Below are 20,557 nucleotides of genomic sequence, written 5' to 3' on the forward strand. Positions count from 1 at the left end.
GAATTCCGAAGCTTATGTTACGTTTGAATGTTGAAGTGAGTTGAGTTGAGATAATAAAATATTATTAAATTATTATTTTTTAATATTATTATTATTTTAAAATTTAAAAAAATTAAATTATTTATTATATTTTATATTAGAATTTGAAAAAATTATAATAATGAATTGAGAAGAGTTAATGAAATAAACGAAGATAACAATCTAAAACGTCGCCACTACAAGTAGCAAATCAACACGATGGAATAGCAGCGACGTCGTTCTCCCAGAAACCCGGACCAATTTCCGGTGCTTGTTTTCTTGAGATGTAATCATTTTCCGGTGCTTGTTAGTTAAATTATTCCCCATTAGATTCCAAGATAGTCAATGTGAATTCCAAACCACGTAATCCGACAGGTACGAGAGAAGGAAAAACAGAAAGAGGGAGGGAGGGAGGGAGAGAGAGATTCGGATTTTTGGCAGAAATATAGGTTGTGGGTTTTGGTTAGTGGAGGAAATGGTGGGCTTGGAACGACAAACTGCTCATCACCATCGTCTTCAAATGGATGGTGATGGTGGTGGTGGTGGTGGTGGTGGTGATGTTGCTGGGGTTGTGGCGCCTAAAGCTTCTGGGGTTTCATGCTCGATTTGCTTGGATTTGGTGTCCGATGATGGGGGCAGATCGAGGGCTAAGCTGCAATGTGGGCATGAGTTCCATCTGGGTAAGCGACATTTGTCTTCTTCTTTTTGTTTCCTTGGTTCTTGTTGTTTTGTTCAGTCGGTTGAAGAAAACTTGTTCGGTGATTGGAATTGTTGAAACTTATGGCCAAAATTGGTCTCTGGGTTTGTCTTAAAACGGAAGGATAAGAACAGACTCTGGGGTCTATGGAGAAATGAAATTGAATTTACGAAGAGTATTGTGTCATTATAAATTTAGAATTAGGGGCTGTATGGAGTTGCTGTTGTGGCGTTTTGAATGCTTCAGACAGAATCCTTCTTGGCATGGCTGTTTACTTGGATTTTCAAAGGACCTCTTCATGGTGTCAAAGTTTACTTCATGTAGACCCTTGGTTGAGTTACTAAGGGAATTGAGCTTGCTGGAAAAATCTTTTAAAAATAAAGCATAGGAAACCGTGAGCAAAATTGAATAGGAATCTTAATGCCCAGTAGGTGAGATATAAGATTTTGCTTTTGATTAATGGTACAAAATCGCTGTACCATGGGAAAAAATTTTTTGAACCTGAACGGATTATTTAGGAAGAGATGAAGGATCTCATGCTTTGATAGTCGGAGAAATTTGTGGTAATAGAAACGGGCCAACGATTTTTTCTTTATCTTGGAACCGATTCTTTCTGTAAGGCACAGTAATTTGATACTGCTTTTCTTTTCCTTTTTGGGCTTAGAGTGATTGCTGTATTAGTTTCTAGGCGATATGGAACTAGGCCTGTTTCACCATACAAATGTTGAAACATCAAGCAAAAACTTGTACATAAAATGAACAGTGTTTTGTAGTCAGCCTTTTGAAATGGATGAGTATCTCCCTCCAATCTGTATATACTACTGTCTTTAGTAAGGCAAGAAAAAGATAGAGCTACCCAATGGTTTTCACAAGAAGCTTCTATTAGCATCATTTATATATTGAATTGATGCAATTATATAGATTTTTCAATCTCTTTCCACACTAATTGCCTGAAGCAATCTTCTCCCATTCAAATTCTCATGTTCCAGAGAATCATTTGCTGCTTTTTTTACCTTCTTGTATCATAAGGTTCATTACATATATATTTATATTGAGTTTACGTAAAGCACCACAAAGCAAAGGTGGCACAACTCTAAGGTTGTTGGGAACTAAAGGTGAGGGGATTGAGTTCAAAGGGAGGGAAACTATTGTGCTGTATCGAATTGGGAGCCTCATTTCATAGGAGGTTGAAATTGCGGGGCATTAATGCATATTTTTTTAACTGGTAACTGGAGAATTGCTCGTGGCCTGTGTGTGTGAGGGAGGGAGGGAGGGAGGGAAGGAGGGAGGGAGTAATCAATTCAGTGAACCCACTTTAAAATCTAGAGAACAAACTGGACTTACCAACTTTTTGAAATGTTGAGTTGATGACATCACCAACTGCATGGGCCTTGTTGTTGCATGTTAATTTAATGTCTCACAAGTATGTTCTTTTAGATTTACTTATCAAAAAAGGTTTGTTCTTTTAGATTTACTTATCAAAAAAAGTATGTTCTTTGAGATTTGTTATTCCATGAGGCTTTACACATTTGACATGCTGCAGCATCTTCAGTTTATCGAGAAAGTATGTTGACTGTCATTATGGCAGCTGGTTATGTAAAGTTATTGGATGAGCTCAAATGTTACTGCTGTTCTGTCAACAATTTTTTTCTCTACATTTCACCCTTTTCTAACAATAGCATCATTATACCAGTTTTTGTTTGCCCAATTAGTTCATCACTTTAGTACTATTCTTGGATGGGACTTATTGAGCCAATCAAGAAATACTTTTGAATATTTATATAAATGATATCTACCCTTGGCAAAAGATGAATATATATGCATCAATACAACTGAAAAGAGATGCAATTTTCCATTATGGAAAATTATGAATAAATGTTGCATATTGTTGATTTTATTTGAAAAATTAATGAATCATATGCTTATATTGTCTAGAAAGGGTTGGCTTTATTTTCACTCATATAATGTGCATGCACACATATACCAACACATTTACATCTGGTTGTACCAATGGTTAGTGAGCGTAAATTTGATGCACTTTTAAATGAGAAATAATAATTTATATATTTAACAACTCTTTGACTAATGTTTTCCTGCTAGCAATTAATTTTTCTATGGATATTAGTGCCTTCATGGTGGTTGGTGTATAATACCTTTCAATTTAAGGAAGGTTAGTATCTATGAGGAGGAAATATGGTGTCATTTCTTGAAACCTTGGAAGAGATCAGTGTAACTAATTCCTTTTCAAGACCACCGCATATGGTATCCCCACTGTTGACAATGTTCCTTACTTATGTCATGCACGCTTGTACATGTTACGCATTCTTCTGTATTATGTTCTGCAGACTGCATTGGCTCTGCATTCAATATGAAAGGAGAAATGCAGTGCCCAAATTGCCGAAAGGTTGAGAAAGGCCAGTGGTTATATGCAAATGGCTCTACTCATTCATTTCCAGAGTTTGGCGTGGATGACTGGAATCCTGATGAGGATCCCTATGACCTACATTACTTTGAAATGGTAAAACAAACACTACTCATTTCTCTTTTAGTGAATCTGAAGAAACATATTCTTTTCATCAGTATCTTTGCAAAGACAACTAATATTACTTTTCCCCCATATATTTGTATGTCTGTTTTAATATAGATTTGGACTTATACATCTCTCTCTAGCTCATGGGGTAGGCGACTTTTTTTTATAAGTAACAAATTTTATTAATGAGAATAGGCATAGCCCAAGTACACAGGGGGTACACAAGAGTTTACACCTAGTTATGAGGAAGAGATAGATAGAAACAAGAAAATCATTAAAATCTAGACCATTGCAATCTACAACATTTTCCCTTAGGAAAAAAGTTTTCACAAAGAACAATCTAATCTCCTCTAGCGTTTGTTCCTTATCTTCAAAAGTCCGATAATTTTGTTCCTTCCATAGGCACCAAAGAATGCATATAGGCATCATCTTCCACATAGCTGTGATTTGTGAAATTCCACCCAAATTCTTCCAACTGGCCAAGAGCTCAACCACCGTAGCAGGCATAACCCAAGCTACATCTAATCTTCTAAAGACATCATCCCATAGCGACCTCACAATGCAGTAGAAGATGATCCATAGTCTCGCCATTTTTCCTGCACATACAACACCAGTCCACAACAATTTCTCGACGTTTCCGTAAGTTATCCATAGTCAAGATCTTGCTAGAGATGCTGTCCTAGCAAAATAAAAATAAAAACACCTTGGTTATTTCCCCAAATACTTTTCCGTGGAAAGCAATTGTGTTGTGGGTTGATTAGGTCTTAAAGAAGGAACAGACAGAAAAAACCCCTTTTATAGCAGGCATCCACCACAATTTATCAGTTCCTTGAGTACTCAATCTCATAGCATACAAGGTTCTGAAAAAATCAGCAAAGTTACCAACTTCCCAATCATGAGCCACCCTCGTAAAGTTCACATTCCAGTGGATTGAGCCACCGGACATCTCCACGAGATTCACCATGGATGCTTCCTATTTACATACAATCCTAAAAACTGTAGGGAATGTGTCTTTAAGGGCTTGATTTCCGCACCATAAATCATGCCAAAATTTTATTTTAGAACTCACTCATCACGATTCTACTATGTTGAGCAAACATCCCCCAACCTCTACATATGTGCTTCCAAACTCCCATTTCATTTGCCCCTTGTACCTCCCTAGTACTCCGCCCCGCCCCCGCCCCCACATGCACCCATATTTATAATTAATCACCATTGTCCATAAGGCTTCCCTCTCCATATTATATAGCCACAACCATTTCCCAAGAAGAGCCCGATTGAATACCCTCTCTAATTCCCAACCCACCAATAGAAATTGGAGAGCATACCTTATCCCACTTGACCAGGTGGAACTTAAACTCGTCCCACAAACCGCTCCATGAAAAATCTCGCTGAAATTTCTCTATTCGGATGGCCACATTTGCTGGAATCGGGAACAAAGATAAGAGATGAGTTGGTAAATTGGACAGCGTGCTCTTGATTAAGGTGGTCCTACCACCTTTTGACAAATACGGTCTCTTTCAACCTGTCAATCTGCGTTCAATCTTCTTTATTACTTCATCCCATATAGATTTAGCCTTGGAAGAGGCTCCCAATGAAAGACCAAGGTATTTCATGGGGAATGAGGAGACCTTGCATCCAAGAATATAGACCAACCTCCGATGATTGCGAACATTTCCCACTGGAACCAACTCTAACTTGGAAAGATTCACCTTTAATCCAGACATTGCTTCGAAGCAAACTAAGAGTGCCCTTAAAGAGCAAATCTGATTTTGGTCTGCGTTACAAAATGTCAAAATGTCATCTGCAAACAACAAATGAGAAATGTTAAGAGTCCCCCGATTGGTGTCACCAATCAAAAATCCAGCCATATAGCCATTGTCGACCATAGCAAATATCATTCTACTAAGCGCCCCCATAACAATGACAAAGAGAAGCAAGGACAACAGATTGCCTTGTCTTAGGCCACGTGAACGGGCAAAGAAACAAATTGCAATGCCATTCACCAAAATTGAGAACCTCGCAGTCGAGATGCAATACCTAATCCATGAGCACCATCTCTCCCCAAATCCACACCTCACAAGCAGGTATATTAGGAAGTCCCAATTAACATGATCGTATGTCTTCTCCATATCCAGCTTACATAAAACACCCAGTTCTCCATATTTTAATCTGCTGTCTAAACATTCGTTGGCAATTAACACTGGATCCAACATTTATCTTCCCTTAAGAAAGGTGTTCTAGGGTCTTGAAATTTTTTTTGATAAGTAGGGGTCTTGAAATAATCCTCCTCAAAACCTCTCCCAAACGGATTGCTAAAACTTTGGATATAATATTATACACCACATTCACAAGACTAATAGGCCGAAAGTCTTTAACACACAAAGCCCCAACTTTCTTGGGAATAAGTGCAATAAAAGTGGCATTGAGACTTTTCTCAAACTTTTCAAATGAAAAAAATTCCTGGTAAACCTTCATCATATCATCCTTCACCACCTCCTAGCAGGATTGGAAGAATCCCGTAGAGAAACCACCTGGACCAGGTGCTTTGTCTTGGACCCTCTTTCTCACCACTTCATAAACCTCTATCTCATCAAAAGGCCTTTCCAACCAGGCAACACTTTGCTACTCAATGGTCTCAAATGCTAATCCATCAAGTTTTGGCCGTCACTCTGCCTACTCAGTAAGCAATTGTTCAAAAAAACCAGCAACATGCTCCTGAATCAGTGGAAGCTCCGTTGACAGCACCATCAATGTTTAGCATCTCAATGGTGTTAATCCTCCTATGTGAATTGGTCACACTATGGAAGAAATTCGTGCTTCGATCTCCTTCTTTCAGCCACAATGCCCGAGATTTTTGGTGCCATGAAATCTCCTCCAATAAAGTAACTCTCTCAAGTTCTAAAACTAATTTTGTCTTCCAAGAGAGTTCCTCCAATAGAGACATTTTTCAATCGCTTACATCTCCAAAAACTTGTGCATTCCATATCTTGAGATCATATCTTTTTAAAGCTTTCAGCTTACCTACAAAACAAAACTTGGGGTGCCATGGATTAGATAGGAGGACCACCGTTGCCTCACCCTTTCCACAAAGCTTTCAATTTTCAACCACATATTCTTGCACTTGAAGTACCTCCACGAATTCCTCCACAATCCAACAAGATGGGAAAATGGTCTAAACAGTGACAAGTTAACCTTTTCTGACATAACTCCTGATAATGGGTTTCCCAATCCAAAGAGACTAAAAATCTATCCAATCTAGACCACATTTGGTTGTTTGACCATGTGTATGTTCCGCCCATGAGAGGAATGTCCACCAAACCCAAATCAAATATAAAATCTGAAAACTCTGTCGTTGTAGGTCGAAGCCTACTCTCTCACGATCTTTCGCTTTGGAACCTTGCAACATTGAAATCGCCTCCTATGCACCAAGGCATGTCCCACCAACTATGCAACCCTGCAACTCCCTCCCATAAAAGGCTTCTTTGACTGCCTAGATTCGGCCCATAAATTCCAGCAAGGGCCCACATAAAGTCGTCTTCCACATTTTTAAACGAACATGCTACTGTATATTCCCAAATGTATTCCTCAATTTTATTAACTACCCTTCGATCTCACATAACTAATATACCACCTGAGGCCCCAAGAGATGCAAGATACACCCAATCAACATATGGACAGTTCCACAAGCTACACACCATGCTTCTTGAAATACTTTCCAACTTAGTTTCTTGCAAGCAAATAATGTCCGCCCTCCACTCCTGAAGCAGATTTTTTATCCGAAGACGCTTGTTTTACTCATTAAGTCCTTGGACATTCCAAGATACCATCTTTGGCTTCATAAAGAAACTATCGGCCTATTCCCTTTGGCTTTTCCTCTGCTTGACTTGCCCTCATAATTAATAGACCGTTGTCAATCTGTTTAGCTCCCATTGTGTTTTAGATCCCAACTTCTTAGACTAAGCATGTCCTTCTTCAATGGTCGTGAGCAATGCCATAAATTGTTCCTCAAACCCCTCACACTCAATCCCCACACAATTTTGAATTTCCTTCACCTTGTGTAACACCCAACCAGAGGAAACTGATCTAGGCTAACATGGCGGCAAAGAATTTAGAGGAGGGGGTTCATCTGCCGTCTCAATACCTTCCCTTGGTGCCCACTGCATCTCCGTCTAGTCCCCCATCTCTCCTTCAGAAAACATAGACCTACCCTCACAATCTTGATCCTCATTCATAGCTGCCAACAATCGTAGGTCACCCACAAGCTCAGCGCCACCCTCCATAAGGATTCTGACGCTCTGCAAGTCCTTCTCCAGAGGTGACATCCACTCCAATGGAGGATCCCTGCCCTCTACCGTCAATTTTTACCCCTTCTGGGCCGACAAACCACCACCGGACAATGGCTTAGCCCTACGCTCCGTAAGCTCGATAATCTGTAGATCCTTCGCCGGGGATTATGTTCCCTGAAGCTCCTTCACCAGAGGTTCCTTCTGGGCCGAGGAACCGACGTCAGACGGTAAGTTTTGACCCGCAGCTGTGGTTGTTACCACCTCTACTGCTATTTCATCTGCTGTTTTTACCATTTGAGCCTCCAAGAACATTTCACTGGCCTGTCGCGAGGTTGCGTGAGGCTTTTCCGGCATGGGTAGCTGGTTCCCAACGGCCCTGCAAGTTCACCTCCTCCTCAAGCCCGCCACTAAATTGGGATAAGTCATGGCCTGATTTGTTTTTCCCTTTTTCTCAGCCCCTTGCTAGAGGCCCATTAGAGTGGCCCACTACACTGGGCTTCACCGTTTGTTTCCCCTTCGCCCCATCAAAGCCCGAGGGTCCTTCATAGCACTGGGTCATTGGGCTTAAATTCTGGGCCATTGGATTGGCTTCATAATTTATTCCACCTGGGCCTCTGTCCGCATCCAAGCCATTCCCCTTCCATTCTCAACACTGCAAATAAAACTGTCCACTTTCTCCTACAAATCCATCAACTGCAATTCCATCTCCCTTAGAGTTTGACAAACACCACCCCCTGCCGAAATTCCATCGTGCCTGACAACACCACCACCCTTCCAATGAGCAACGGGTGCGCCTGCCACTTCCATATAACCTCCTCCTCCCTTGTACTGAGTTGGGACCACTACCGTCGGTTGCTTCAACACCTCCTTGTAGGAGTGATGCTGAGCCTCCACCGTCGGCCCCAGGGCCACCTTCCTTCCTCCAGAGTTTTCCTGCCTTCGACCGGAACCCAACCTCCCTCTATATTGACCAGCATTACCTCCATCCTTCAGACTATCTTGAACTTCTCGTACGGTAACCATCAGTTCCTTTCATCCCCTACCTTCTATTTCTTCTGGTATAAATAAAAATTTTTGCCTGCCACCACCACCATACTCCACTAATGCCATGAAGCGCCCGTGGACATTGGAGCATCTCTAAGCTATAAAGCTCCTATTTCCATCCCTCAAAGAAACATTGAATTCCTTTCTATCACCTGATATTGCACAATCCTCCAACATTCTGATGAACTATTTCACCGTATGCAACCCTAGAGACACCTCCTTCATGACTATCCAGCTCTCCTCAATGACGTGAATGGAGTTGCCTTCCACCATGACTCTTAACACAAGCTGTTTCGAAAGACCCATGCTTCTCACTGACTTTAAATTAATCTCTCTTAGAAAAGAATTCCCCGTTAATCAATGTAGGCCATCATCGAAGAGGATGACGTATTGGAGAGAAAACAAAAGAAGTATGGAGAGTCACATACACAGAGCCCTTGCAATTGCCTAATGCCCCCACCCATGTGAGGCCCCAAATGTAAAAATTTTATTATATTTTATTTTTACTTTTGAAAAAAAAATGGCACAAAATGAAGAAAAGACAGAAGGTTAGCAGTTAGCGCACATCTGACACAAAAGAAAGGAATTACTTTCAAAATAAGGCGTTGGCTTTATGCAGTAGGTGAAAAAGCAAAGTGGTCAATTGACAAGGCAGCAAAAAGATACGAGTGATGAAGGGCATGAAAAACATATGAAAGAAACTCATTGGCAGAAAGATACTCATTTCCTTGCATATCATATACATGCACAGTCTCTTACCACATTCAAATCTCTGACTTTTGTTCTTCAAATGTCTTTTGCAGCCATTTAGAGTTCAGTGGTGTCCATTTGGTGAATTAGAGCGAATTCCTCCATCTTTTGAGTAAGGCTAGATCTCCCTTTTGTGGTTCTATATTTGATATTCTTTTCTTTGATTCCTGATGCAGTTTATGCAAGTTACAAATACATTTTAGCGTGAATCACTCCTGTGAAGGAGCCTCTTTTCTTGCACTGGTGCACGTCCCTTTCTTTTTAGCATTTGGGGCCTACAATTGGTAATGGTAATTATAACTTGGCTAAAAAGCAAAAGCAGGAATTTTGATTGGGAGGATAAAGAGTGTACAATCAGGGCACTGAATGCTCTCATATTAGTATACAGATTTAGAGATCTAAATTCCCTTGGAAATGTATTTGGAGATCTGAGGTGCCTAGTAAGGTTGCATTTTTCTGGTGGTTGGGAAAAATCTTGACCATGGACAACTTGAGAAAGTGTGGATTATTTGTGGTGGATTGGTGCTTTATGTGTAAGAAAGATGGTGAATCTGTTGACCATCTATTTATTCATTGTGAGGTGGCTAAGACTTTGTGGGATGAGATTTTTGGTAGGACGGGTATTGCTTAGGTGATGCCTAAGCAAGTGGTGGATCTTTTTGCTTGTTGACAAGGTTTTAAGGGGAGTCGTCGCATTGTTGCCATATGGAAGATGATCCATTCATGTTTGATGTAGTGCTTATGGTTGGAAAGAAATGGGCGATGTTTTGAAGATAGAGAACGCTCAATGGGAGAACTTAGAGAGTTTTTCTTTAGTACTTTGTGTTTTTGGGCTAAGGCTCTTGTATTGAATGGAGATAATATTCATGATTTGCTTTTAGCCTTTTCTAATTCCTAGCTTGTATTTAGGTGTTTTCTCTTGTATACTTCTTGTGTACTTGGGCTGTGCCTATTTACTTGTCAATAAAATTCTCTTATTAGTTGTAAAAAAAAAAAAAGTATACAGATTTAGATCACTTCAAAAGTAAGTATTAGATTTCTGCGAGTCTATATTATAATGCTTTTTTTTATAGGTAAACAAAAGTTTTATTAATAAATTCATTATAATGCTTCTTACTGGTATGTTGTTTTTTATATTAATCGCGTTTTTTATATTGAGCTAAGCATTCTCATTGGATTTAATATCTCGTGTTTTCTTTTTTCTTTTTTTTGGGATTTTTAGGTGGAACTTGAATAGCATTTACTTTTCTGAACAATTTCACCATCTATTTTCTGGTTAAAAACTTGGCCAGCTTCTTTCCCAATGTTTATATTCATCGTTGTCTCTGATGTGTTGATACTATCTTCAGGGAAGTGGAATCTCCGTCTACCACCTGTAAGTGTCCCACTATTATTATTGGTTTTTCCACATTTAAAACTTATGAACTTTCCTTTCTTACTATATGACATATGAATGTGATTTCTCCTCCACATAGATCACAACTTGCAGGAACACCATGGCACGCCTGCTGAGCCCATTTCCACATCATCTCTAGCTCATCATTATGTTGCATACGTTGGACCAATTCCACCTGCATCCTTGAGATCTAGTGATAGCATTGATGAACCTAACTTCATTTATCCCTGGAATGGTCTATCTGGACACAATGAGATATTTAATCCCCATACTTTTCCCGCCAGTAGCATCCAATACCATGGTTGGGGCCATCATTCCCTTCCGTTCTCCCAATTTGGTAGCCATATCAATGGTGCTGATCCAGCTTCTGTTCCACCTGTGATACGGGTATCTACTCACAGTGATTCTGATCCTATTACAAGGTCCAGATTTCATTCATACCCACTGCTCTACGCTCATGGGTGAGCTTTCTACGCTGAGGTTCCTCCTTTCTTTCTCTCTCTCTTTTTCTTCTTTCTTTTCGTGGGGATAAGGCGTTAAGCTCAGAGAATGGATATCTAGGGTTTTTCCATTTGGGATGGAAAAGGGAATAGTTTTGCATTATTGCTCTGCAAGTCAATGAACTTTTTGTGACATAACTTGTTACTTTTAGTGCTGATAGTTGTGAGAAACGAGTTCTCTTTGCTAACAAGGTGGAGGGTATTTCCCACAATGCAAATTGTACATGTCCTTTTTGTCACTCTCTTTCTGAAAATAAAATCTATTCTAACAGATATAAAAGGGCATATTCTATCATAACAATTGTCAGAGTGAAATGTCCAGATCGTTACTTAAAAAAAAAAGCCCTATTTGTTTTTATTATTTATTTATTTATTATTTTTATGAAGTGTACTCTAAATATTCTATGCCTATATCTTTGTAGGTCAAGTCCTAGAGCGGGAAACTCATTTGTCTCCACAGGTGTTCCTCATTATCCAGGATCCAATGCTCAAACCCATGAAGTGATCCATATTTCCCATGCCTTCCATCTTCAGCAACGACCTAGCAATTCGCCAGGCATTCCCTCACCTAGCACTCCTGTGGTGAGGAGAATCGAGGGTCCTGGGGTTTTGCCTCTAATAGTGCCTGCCCCCATACAACCCGATCGCAGTGGCAGTTTTCATATCGTTCCTCAACCTCCTTCAGTACCAAACTTTCATGAAGTAGAAAATCTTTTGCCGAATCGATATGATACATGGGAAAGAGAGCACTTGTCTCATTTCCCACCATTGGTATCAGACAGGGACTCAGTATGGGGATCATCTCATCAAACTGCTGCTGACTCTGATTCTGTTAGCAGGTCTAGCGGTGTATGGCGTAGTCACCGGTCCTAGAGGGTGTGCTCCCCTACTGTAGTTGCACAAGTTTGTAAACCAATTTATCCCTTCGAAACTCCCAAACGAATTCAATCTAAATTATGATGGGAACTTAACTGTGGGTATTCCCAAGCATTTGCCCATTTTTTTGTACATTTCTTAAGAACTTGTTTTGTCTTGTAAACACAGATCCTGTAAATCTCTTGGCATTCTAGTGGCGCTAGAACTTTAGTTTCTTTCCCGAAATTTGTTCATTTAACTTCGTATGGGTGGTTGCATTGCATTCACTTTGTTAAATTTCCCAGGAAGTACAGGGATTCGCCGTGTTGGAATCACATGCTGTAATTCCAAACAGCTTTTGTATTCTAGGGTAGTATTCTCTTTCAATTTTGTCAACTGGTGAAGAATGACGTGGATCCCCCATTATGAAATAGATGGCAATTCATTGAAATTCTGAGCCTATTTAGGCATTGTAAAAGAAAATGAAAAAGTTGCCTTAAGACGGCCTAGAAAAAAAAAAATTCAGGAGTTTCTTGAAAAGGAATCGTGGAGGTGTTTTTGAACTTGTCGATTCACACAAATTTGGAAGACTATAGCTCCCAAAAGTGATGCAGGTGATTGTCATTGATTCTCGAATAATGCTAGTCCCACTGCTCCTAGCTCCCGCTGGCAATTTTTTTATTTTTTATTTTTTACTTCGTGATTAAGAAAGTGTTTGTTAATGATGTTGTGATTTTTTTAAAAAATATATATTTAAAAGTGTTAAAAAAAATACATGTAAGGAAGAAAAAAAAAAAGCCAAAAAAAATACACCAAAATAACTAACGGTGGCTCCCAGCTACCTGGGAGCCGTGGACGTAGAAACGTTCTTGATTCTCAAACCTCCACCCCTTCCCACCACAAAAACAGAAGAAAAAGGGCGTATCTTTTGAATAATCTTTCTATCATGTTCTTCATACATGTATGTGAATGTTTGCTTACTGAAACAGAAGATATGAGAAGGAAGAATAACATTCTGCCCATCTGTTAAATAATTGTTTAATAATCATATCGTGGACATTTGTAGGTTCCCTCATAAGCAATACAAGTAAGTACACAACTGGTAAGAGCATTTGCTCCCAACACCACTACCAGTGTACCATATTATATATACGTAAAGAAATTACTGAAGGTGAGCATCATCTGGAGTTGATAGATTCTTCTTAAGTTCAATTACTCCATCTAGGCTGATGCTTTCTCCCTTCAAAAACTGCGAGTACCATTTTGCAGATAGCTTGGGGTATCTTCTCAGATCCGGATCATCCAAATCTACATAGTACAAGCCATAACTTGATCCAAAGCCATCCAATAACTCGAACACATCCATGAAAGCCCATGCAAAATACCCCCTTGTGTTTGATCCATTTCTTCCAGAATTTTATGAATGGAAGGAAAGAGGAAAGAATTACATAATGTACAAAAATATATAAAAATATATCATATCCAATAAAAAATCTGAATAAACCAAGAGTAGACCGACAATGAGACAACAGATGGTTCTATTTCAAGTGTAAGAAGCATAAATAACCTCAATGTATGCTCTTTTTCAAATATTTATGCAATTTTAACTTATAAAGTGGAGATTTTGATTATGAGTGCGCATACCCAATTAATGATCGTATACACAGGTGTTTGACAAATTCTAAACAACTAAGTGATGAATTTAAGCCATAGTAGTACCTGAATGATAATGGTCAGTTGGATATATTGGTTGTAAGAGCGCTCCAGAATGTGAGCTAATAGTTGATTAGAAGAAATTGGTCTCACATTGACCTAAATTTTTGCCAGAATCATCTGAACCACCCTTAAAACCATGATGCATTCATTTGAGTCCAATTTATTAAGGGCGCATCAAGTCATTGTAGAAGAATTGTGATCGAGTCTTACACTTCTCTTACTTCTCTTTGAGGGAATTTGTATGTCTGTGTGTATTCATTAGGAAAGAGAGGGTGTGTGTGTGCGCATATATAGGTAGTGCAAATAATGAAAGATCTTGTTTTTTATTGTGACTACCGTTGGTGCTCTGCATCTTAAAAAGCCTTACTTCCCTGTCACAAATGGATGCATTAAGATAGTAATGTGTGCCTAGGGAGAGAGGTCCATTTTTTTAGTCCTCAATATTGAATCTAGAAGTCTAACATCTTATGAAAGTTCTTTATGGAATGCATGAAGGAATAATTTTATCCAGTGGTAGTTAGCTAGGCAATGCATACCTCAATGCATCAAGCACACCTCCAATGTATCCATGCATATATTTCACCCTTGATATGTCATCCAATGTTGAATTTCGTTTCATCCGCTGACCTAACATGAGATGCCATCCCAGCTTCAACCAATAAGTCATGCATGATACATGATGAAAAGACATTGCATAATGGGTGTACAATCCTAACCAACCCACCAAAAGCTGCACCAACAATTTTATAGTGCGGTTCACAATGACAAAACTAATTATAAGATGGTTGAGTAATTCTTGATAATTTCCAGCAAACTGCAGCTGTTCTAGAGGTAGGAAACATGTGGCCATAGAGATCAATCACTATGACGCTATCCCATGCTCAACGCATGATGGCCAACCATCTAATGGGTTTAAGAGACCATACAAATTGGCATGATTAAAAAATATATCAACTTTTTGTTCAACATTATTGTTCTGTTAATACCATTCATGCGCGCAGGGGGTTGGGAGCAAATGTTTTCGGCTGTCCTAGGGTGAAGGTTTGCATTAAGTTTGGTCCGTACAGGAATCATCATAAAATTTCATAAAATACGAAAATCATTTCATGATTGTAGTAAAATTATGGTATGGGAGACTTTTTGACCAAACACAATGCCCACTTCTGAAAGGAACAAGAGAAGAAAACAAAAACAATTCTCAACAAGGAGAAACTACCCTACTCTGTGTGTGTGTGTGTGAGTGAAAGAGAGAGAGAGAGAGAGACCATTCTCATAAATGTAAATAGGAGGGTTGCCGTAAACTTGCTTGACATACTCCAGCACTCCTCGCAGACCCCAGGGTGCAATTGGCAACTTGATAAAATAAAGCTGGTTAGTGAAGTGTAAACAATTTAAACCAACACAATCCTACCTTCAGGCTGAAAACTTCTACTCTGTGTTTTATCTTTCAACTCTCACCTCAAATGCCGAGGAATTCCCCTGAATTTCTGACACAACCAGATGAGGAGTTATTTCTGTTCATCTTTCGTAAGATGCATATGGAAATACAGCAATAATATTTATCAGAAAACGCCTGGATCACTTGTTTGAGTACAATTAATTGATCTAAACTCATTTATCAAGGCAGAATAATACAGAATTAATGTGCCACTATATGGAAATAGAGAATATTAAATCAATGAGTGAAACTGACTCGGTGAACATGACCAATTGTAGACTGAAAATAGTCCATTTGTAATGATAAGCAAAGAGACTTACGGATTAGTTCTATTGCAGCATCCAAGTGGTAGTCTCTATAGTCCATTTTCAGGCTGTTGGATCTGTCTCTGACATACATGTTGTTGTAATGTATTATCCCTATGAAGTCAAATGAACCCTTTACCAGTTTGGATTCAAGATTTGTGAAGGCTGGAAGTCTAGAACCCACATTTTGCTTCATTATAGTTGGATAGTCTCCAAACACCAAAGGATCTAGAAACCTGCAACACAAAGCAGGTGCACTACAGTCTAAGGCTTTAAATAGTCCCAAAAACATCATGAAACTTGACTAGAGGAATTCCTCCATTGCCCCAACTCTTACTAGTTTTTGGCCCACATAAAATTGAAATTACAGTTAATAGAAGTTAAAATGAAATGCAATAAAGCATAGCGTAGAGAGACCCATTATATAAACAAATAATGAGATGAGGAAAAAGAAAGGTTTAAAGAGGTTACCAGCCAACTTGGAAATCAATGGCTCTTTGAGTCGCAATTGCATCTTCTTTTGTATCCGTCAGAGGAACTAGCCACCAAGCATAGATGCTGAGCCCTATGAATCCATGTTGTTTGTCCTGCATCAAAGTACGTGTCTTATGTAACAAACCCAATTTTAGTTTCATAAAAGTAAAATATATGGACGCTGTTGATTGAGTAATTGACATATCATATATTGAAACTCCTCTTATGGAAAGCTTTAGATAGATACCTTATACTTTGTCATGTACAATCTTGCAGCCGAAGCATGTGCCAACAAGATATTATGGGCAGCTGTGTATGGCTCAGATGAAGAATTTCCCTTGGAGCAGGAAATCACCCCAAATGGAGGAGAACATCGCTGAGGAGGTGTAAATCCCTGGTCATAACCTCCCAGGACATACACATTCGGCTCGTTAACGGTGCTCCAATAAAAAACCCTATCTCCAAACTCTCGGAAGCACACCTCTGCATAAAAAGTAAAGTCTATCCTGCATCCAGATATAGATCATTTGATAGTATTGATTCCTATGCCATACTTGGCGAGAGAATATACCCCAAGCACAAAAGGAAAATTGAAACTTGCAAGATTTAAGAACATTACACAATCTCTCGACTAACCCATCCTCCATACTCGTCTTCAAGTGCCTGAGGAAGATCATAATTGTGTAATGTAACATGTGGTTGAATTCCTGCACAATCAAAGAGGAAAAGCAATGTTTTGGAAACAAAAAAAAAAAAAAAAAAAAAAAAAAAAAATCCTAAGGTATGAATAGGTTAGCAATTTGGGAACACTGAGCAACTATATTTTAAGTTCATTATAAAGGAAAACTGGCTTTAACCATGGCTAACTAGTCCATTGATGAGATTGTTGTAATATTGCAAACCCTTTGGATTGACAGGTCCTCTTCCATCTGAAAGGATAGCACAAGCATTTTTTGTATAAATGTATAATCAAAAAACAATTACTAGGAATATGATGGTTCTTATTTAATAGCGCATCATAGTTTGGTGATCATACCTGGAATAAGTCTTGACCATGAGATGGAAAATCTATAGGCATCTAGGCCTGTGTCCACCATGAGCTGCACATCTTCCTGCACGAGATATAGGAGGAACCTGATTACAAGTCGACTGAACTCCAGAAAAGAAAAAAAAAATGAAGATGGCGTTGGTTCAGCCACGGTTGTACAAACATGAAAGGAAATTTCTCTTTCCTCTATGACATTGAAAGCATTAATTGACCTCAGAAAAAATCCATGATGCATTTCTATTAAAGAAAAAAAGCCCATGAATCGTTCCTATTAAAGGATCTTCAATTGAAACATGTAGACTAAACCTTATACTTGTGATACTCATCGCATGCTACATCTCCAGTGGCACCATGTGCTCTCCCTGTAAGTTTGAGAAGGAAAATTACAATCATCAGTACCAAATTTTTATCTTTGGGCATATTGATGATTTTTCTTTTATTCTCTTTCCAATGCGCACAGTGCAGACAGTTCGAGTAAAGTAATGTTAGTTCATGTTTAGGCTTTAACAATTAAAAAGATGGATTACCAGTCTTATGTGTATAACCGAACATCATGGTCATGATAAGGAGCAGGGGATAATAGGCCTACTAAGTTTATAAGTCCATAGATAATATGCAAAATGATTTCGATCATACTATGAAAATTGATTTGCTTTTCAACCACGAAATTATATACATTAATGCATAATTTACAGATTTCAAATATCAGCAAAAGATTTGAATATCAAGTAATGTTGCTGATTGTTCTAAATGTACTTGAGAGGAGGAAAAGAGCAATGGTCATCAATATCAGAGCATGTGGTATACACTAGCTGCCTCCAACGATATCATGACGCTATATATGTATATTTTGTCAGCTCTTGCTAATTAATGACATAGAATTGGAATCCCTCGGCTATAGCTTCAGACCAGTTCCCCATAGAGAGCACCTTTAACTAGCAGCTGCTGCAAAACAAGTCTATATTGCATTGCAAGAACAGTTCCAACTTCCCATGCTGGTTCTTTTTCTTTGAATCAGTAAATGAAACACACATGATCCTTGCATAACCCTTTCCATAGCTATATTTTAAAAGAGGATATTTTGAGAAAATAATGGAATTTTTTAAAAAAAAGACCACTTCATTTAAAACATAATTGTGAAAAAGGTTGTGTAAAGAGCTGTGTTACATGGTTTTGTTTATTCCGTAATAATGGATGGATTTGGAGGTACTGTTTGTCCGGTTTCCAATTAGAACGGTGCTACTCTGCCACCTGAGTAGCACCACTCATTGTTACCACTAGTTGCTTTTGCAACATTTTTATTTTATTTTTCTATTCACATTTTTTTAATATATTTAAATATTTTTAAAAAATACGTCAATACACTTAAAATCACTTCCTTAATCATTAAGTAAAAATAAAAAATAAAAATTTTTTCCTGAGCGGTCAAGTAGAGCGATAAGAATTGGTGGACAAAGCAGCTTTTTTTTCTTCCAATTAACCATGCAGTTCTTGTCTGTATCCCGGTTGAATATTTCTATAAAAAAATTCGTCTTGGCAAAAATAAATTAAAATTAAAATCACCGAAAATTAGTCTAATAGCAAAAACAGGTAAATTTCTATTTTTCCTTTTTTTTTTTTTTTTTTTTTTTTAAAAAAAGACCGAGTACCGGCATGTGCATAGGTATCCCAAATGCTGGGAGTCCTCCCATCTTCGCTTGCTGCTCCCTCCACCTTTCAAACATGAGACATGCATGCATGCATAAATCATTCATCAAAATATAATTTTTTTTTCCCCCTTTTTTTGTTCCATTCTTCTAATTATGGATTTAGCTCAGAACCAAAAAAAAAGATATATAGATAAAAAAAGCAGAAGCAAGTAAGTAGTACCTTGGAAGCCATGAATTGCAAAAAGACATGCAGAGATGAACTGACCTGATAAGCTGAGGTGCCTGAACCAAAAACAAAAGCAGGTGGGAAGTCATCCCTGCTAAAGTAATTGGAGCTATAAACTCCCAGTACTGCTACATTCATCACCACTAAATTTATTAGCAACAAAGAGATGAGCTTCATCATCATTTTCCACCTTATTATTTGCACCTGCTTTTTCTATCACTGGCATAATGCATGTGTTAGAATATTTATTTCAGGTTGTTCTCCATCATCGCTCTCTGAGAGAGAGAGAGAGAGAGAGAGCGAACAAAGTCCTTTGTCGCGATCTGATTGATGATAATTCATTTGCTTCCATACAAATTTTGTTACGTATATACGGCTTGTATTAAGTTTTGCATGCACGACAATGCGACATATACACATGATCAGATATTGGAGAGAAACGTGGTCGTTTTGCCTTCCCATTTCCCAAATTCCGTTAAATCGGCCAAGTATGTTGTCTCTAGAAACAGTGTTTGTAACGCAACTGGACAAATAAAAAATGGCTACGAAAATTGAAATGGCTACTACCAACGTTAAAATCCCATACTTGTCTGTCTAATGGATACGATGTGACATTAGAAATTATTTGCATCCACGAATTAGAGTATTAAGATTATGGAAAACACTACTTTGCCTTCCACTTTGATCGTTCAAAGTGACTGCTTGACTTTTTTTTATATAGTGATTAAAGAAGTAATTTTAAGTGTATTGATATATTTTTTTATTTTTTAAAAATATTTAAATGTATTAAAAAAATATAAAAAAAAATAGAAAAAAGAATGATCGGACGATAAGCCACGGTAAAGGAGGGGCGGCATAGTAGCCCCACCCTAAGATTATATCTAGGCGGCTCAAATATTTATAAATAATTATAAAATATTAAATAATTATAAAAATTAAATAAAAATTAATAATAAAATAATAAATAATAATAGAATATTCTCGCATTCTAAAATACTCTACTACCTAAACTAGCCACATCTGAATACAATGTATCATTGAGACCAAAACCCTTAACACTTCAATCAATCACTAGATTTTTGTATGTTCAAGAACTTTTAACTTTTGGAGAGAGTAATCATTTTAATTTGTTTTTGTATTTGGCATGACTCAAATTAAGAAAATGGATGTTCCATTCATTGTTACTGGGTGTTTTCTATTTTTCACTTGGTGAGATAATTAAGACAATTGAGCTCTCTTAGAAATAAAATTATTATATATTAGTCGTGTAGAGTCTTTTATATCCATTTGTAAATATAATTCTTTTTTAATTAAAAATTAAATTTTATCAAACAAATCTGCATCCAAAATCGAAATCCAAGAACCAACGTTACCAAATTAGTAATAACGCATAATGGCTAGACATTTATTCATTTGTTATTAGAGATTAGATGAGTTGAGATAAAAATTAAAAATTAAATAAAATATTGTTATAATATATTTTTTAATATTATTTTTATTTTAAATTTTTAAAAAAATTGAATTGTTTCTTTTATTTTGTGTGAAAAATTTATGAAAATTATAATAATTTGATGAAATGAGATAAAAATAGTTATAAAAATAAACAAAACTTTCAACTCATC

The 20,557-nt window shown here is 37.8% G+C and overlaps 2 protein-coding genes across 8 annotated transcripts; one reads left to right on the forward strand and one right to left on the reverse strand.

Moving 5' to 3' along the window:
* Positions 1 to 200: 200 nt before the first annotated feature.
* Positions 201 to 12,315, forward strand: LOC121260564 (E3 ubiquitin-protein ligase RFI2). 3 transcript variants are annotated; one of them, XM_041162497.1, is made up of 7 exons: positions 201 to 563; positions 606 to 698; positions 3,061 to 3,233; positions 9,382 to 9,440; positions 10,678 to 10,703; positions 10,804 to 11,185; positions 11,647 to 12,315. In XM_041162497.1, exons 1-7 carry the CDS (start codon positions 494 to 496, stop codon positions 12,095 to 12,097), a joined length of 1,254 nt encoding a protein of 417 aa, XP_041018431.1. In that variant the 5' UTR covers positions 201 to 493; the 3' UTR covers positions 12,098 to 12,315. The 3 variants fall into 3 exon arrangements, with proteins under 3 accessions (XP_041018431.1, XP_041018430.1, XP_041018432.1); XM_041162498.1 differs by lacking the exon at positions 201 to 563 and adding an exon at positions 2,841 to 2,977; XM_041162496.1 differs by having other exon boundaries at positions 201 to 698.
* A 672-nt stretch (positions 12,316 to 12,987) lies between these two features.
* Positions 12,988 to 19,276, reverse strand: LOC121260382 (beta-glucosidase 11-like). Of its 5 annotated transcripts, none has more exons than XM_041162237.1 (13): positions 18,975 to 19,274; positions 18,710 to 18,773; positions 17,367 to 17,422; positions 17,049 to 17,124; positions 16,870 to 16,941; positions 16,632 to 16,719; positions 16,260 to 16,518; positions 16,010 to 16,125; positions 15,554 to 15,774; positions 15,254 to 15,282; positions 15,061 to 15,148; positions 14,332 to 14,422; positions 12,988 to 13,485 (listed from the first exon to the last, which is right to left on the reverse strand). In XM_041162237.1, exons 1-13 carry the CDS (start codon positions 19,116 to 19,118, stop codon positions 13,242 to 13,244), a joined length of 1,548 nt encoding a protein of 515 aa, XP_041018171.1. In that variant the 5' UTR covers positions 19,119 to 19,274; the 3' UTR covers positions 12,988 to 13,241. The 5 variants fall into 5 exon arrangements, 3 of the variants coding, with proteins under 3 accessions (XP_041018171.1, XP_041018170.1, XP_041018172.1); XM_041162236.1 differs by having other exon boundaries at positions 15,061 to 15,163; XR_005939709.1 differs by having other exon boundaries at positions 13,354 to 13,485; positions 14,332 to 14,444; positions 18,975 to 19,276.
* Positions 19,277 to 20,557: the final 1,281 nt, after the last annotated feature.

Source organism: Juglans microcarpa x Juglans regia, chromosome 4D, assembly GCF_004785595.1.
Source record: "Juglans microcarpa x Juglans regia isolate MS1-56 chromosome 4D, Jm3101_v1.0, whole genome shotgun sequence".
Lineage (NCBI taxonomy): Eukaryota > Viridiplantae > Streptophyta > Magnoliopsida > Fagales > Juglandaceae > Juglans > Juglans microcarpa x Juglans regia.

Excerpts from the sequence above, each read along its gene's own strand:
- LOC121260564 (XM_041162496.1), top strand. The coding sequence starts at position 494 with ATGGTGGGCTTGGAACGACAAACTGCTCATCACCATCGTCTTCAAATG. Across the intron at positions 3,234-9,381 it reads ACCTACATTACTTTGAAATG|CCATTTAGAGTTCAGTGGTG; the intron begins GTAAAACAAACA and ends TGTCTTTTGCAG. Across the intron at positions 11,186-11,646 it reads CCACTGCTCTACGCTCATGG|GTCAAGTCCTAGAGCGGGAA; the intron begins GTGAGCTTTCTA and ends ATATCTTTGTAG.
- LOC121260382 (XM_041162236.1), bottom strand. The coding sequence starts at position 19,118 with ATGATGATGAAGCTCATCTCTTTGTTGCTAATAAATTTAGTGGTGATG. Across the intron at positions 16,720-16,869 it reads CAATGGACTAGTTAGCCATG|GAATTCAACCACATGTTACA; the intron begins GTTAAAGCCAGT and ends TTGATTGTGCAG. Across the intron at positions 16,519-16,631 it reads TGGGTTAGTCGAGAGATTGT|GATAGACTTTACTTTTTATG; the intron begins GTAATGTTCTTA and ends ATCTGGATGCAG.